Source organism: Micromys minutus, assembly GCF_963924665.1.
Source record: "Micromys minutus genome assembly, chromosome: X".
NCBI classification, from domain to species: domain Eukaryota; kingdom Metazoa; phylum Chordata; class Mammalia; order Rodentia; family Muridae; genus Micromys; species Micromys minutus.
This window is the reverse complement of record NC_137970.1, coordinates 92530604-92533054: the sequence shown is the minus strand read 5'-3', so window position 1 is coordinate 92533054 and position 2451 is coordinate 92530604. Positions and strand designations below refer to the sequence as shown.

General features: G+C 41.2%; 1 protein-coding gene across 1 annotated transcript; it reads right to left on the bottom strand.

Annotated features, from left to right (window-relative positions):
- Nucleotides 1–749: 749 nt before the first annotated feature.
- LOC308415950 (uncharacterized protein) lies at nucleotides 750–2127 on the bottom strand (the record flags this gene model as incomplete). Its single annotated transcript, XM_080910959.1, has 2 exons — nucleotides 750–868; nucleotides 1755–2127. The coding sequence occupies 2 exons, from the start codon at nucleotides 2125–2127 to the stop codon at nucleotides 750–752; spliced, it is 492 nt and encodes a 163-aa protein (XP_080767085.1).
- Between the last annotated feature and the right edge of the window lie 324 nt (nucleotides 2128–2451).

Below are 2451 nucleotides of genomic sequence, written 5' to 3'. Positions count from 1 at the left end.
AACCCCACTATTGAGGATGTAAATTAGTACCACCACTATCAACAGTGTGGAAGTCTCTCAAAATATAAACTACAACTATTTGGAATAGAAAGGTGGCCAGCAAGAGTAACTGGAGGACATGGATATGTGAAAAGTGGGAAATGTATGAAAATACCAAAATGAAACTGATTATTTAGCATGATAGCTAAAAAAGATAATTTAAAATAGGCTATTACTCTATTATTTAGCTAACATAACATACAAATATCTATAACTAAAGACCTACTTACTACCTAATAAATGTAGTTCTACTTAACATTTCAACATTTTTGCTATTTGACAGTACTCCTTAGAGCCACTGTTTCTAGTTATATTTAATGTTGCAACCTGGGACCTGGGACCACAGGCCCCACTAGTGCCTGCTTATGCTGCTGCTTCCAGCAACTCTTTTCTAGATAGGTCTTAATGTGTGTCAGATAGAGGTGCTGGGTCTATGGCACTTAAAATTTTTAGTACCCTAAGATTAGAAGAAAGACAACCTTGGAAGAGCCAATGTATTGGAACACGGTGTGGTTTGTTTTACTATGCACATTAATATTCTGGAAACAATCTGGATTAAATTGAATTTCATTCTGAACATCAGGATTTTTCTTAATTTGCTTGAATTTAGGGAGTACTTAAGCTCCAAGTAACAAGCAAATGCAGTAAGACTGAATAACACACAAAACAAAACGGGGATACCTGGGCTGTGGCTGTCCTGCTGGGTTTTCTCAGGTTGATTTGGTCTGATGATTATCTTGTCCACTTTCTTCTGCTTCTTCTTTCACTGTCTCATCTCTGGCAATTTCATGTATATCCTCCCAATTGTCATACTCATATTTACTGATTGCTAGAGTGAAGAATGAGACAAGTATTGGGAAGAGTCAGTCATGGACAAAGTAACCTAATTCAAAGCTAGTAGCACCATCAATACTCTGCCCTCAGGAGAAGCAATGGAATAGAACTAAGAAAAGAACAGCAAAGCACCTTCCTGCTGTTGACATTACCTACTCTCTGCCTTTCACATCTGTGCCCCATAATCATTTCCACAGTTATGATGCTCCCTGGTTCCCCATGAGTCTCCTCATCAATATTATTAATGAACTTCTCCCTTAAGGAAGAAGGAATCTGAGTCATTGGAGCTAGTGGGCAAAGCACTGCAGAAAAGATAATTGTTTGCTTCAGATAAATTCTACAGTGAAGATGACTGTTTCCTCAAACTGCTGTGTATTCTCTTTTCACCAAATGCTCCCAAGCCAGCTCACTGTTTGGTGAACCAACTTTCTAAGAACTTTTGCACTTCTTTGTTTTAAGTGCAATAGTCATAAACCAAAATGAAGTGGTAGCAGTCTTAATTTTCCTTGAGCCTTCTGTTCCTTCATCTGCCAAGATTCCTGTTGCATGCCAACTTCCCACTGACATTCATGTGTGGGCTCATGAATGATACTGAGAATCCCTGCTATCTTATTAAACATGGGTCGGTAGAAAGTAGCAAATGTTCCCTCAAAACTACAAAGGTGTTTACTGAACTGAGCTTTTACTCCAGCACATCAGCCTTATACTGGAGGAGATTATACTACAAGTTCCCCATCTAAGAGCTAAAGAAAGCTGCCTATGAAAACCTGCAGTGTCCCTGTCTCTGTGTAGCATCTTATGAACTCATTTCCCTCTCCCACCTCCTACCACTGCCTTCCACTTCATGCTTGGATTGGGGGAACTCCTCTTGGATTACTTACCCCTTACATCTGAGATCTGCTCAATGTTCTCATCCATCTCTTCCATGATAGATCCCACAGAATCATCCTCAATGGCAACATTGTCAATTGACTCCTGATGCACTGAATTCAAAAAGGCCGTCTGGGATATGTCAAGGATCCGACTTAATTTGATACTCAAGCCAGTACCCAGACCCAGACCAAGGCTTAAACCAAAACCTAGGTTTAAACCCAGACCCAAGCCCAAGCCCAGGCCCAGGCCCAGGCCCAGGCCAAAGCATAGCATCAGATATAGGCAGAGGCCATGAACATTGCTCTTCTGGAGAACAGCAGTCACTCTTCGTCTTTGAGGAAACCAGCCTGAGCCATTAGACATATAGAAGCGGGGTCTCATAATCAGAAATCACTATTGGGCTGAATCAGAATGTAGTAGTTGTCCAGATGTAATACAGAAAGTAGTAGACCAGATCCGGAAGCATGAAAAGAAACCAAACATGGAGAAATTAAATGTATGTGAATCAAGTCCTGTCTATACTGCCAGATTTCAACCCCCCTACTTTTCTGAGGGGCCCATCTAACAGGTTTTCTTCAATATCACTGCCTTCATGGTCTCTGGGGAAGACTAAGATTGCAAAACTACTCCCGCCTTGAGCTCTTACTTGGGCTCTGTGTTCTCCAACAGATAGTGTTGGCCTCTTTGGCCACCACAGATGCTGCC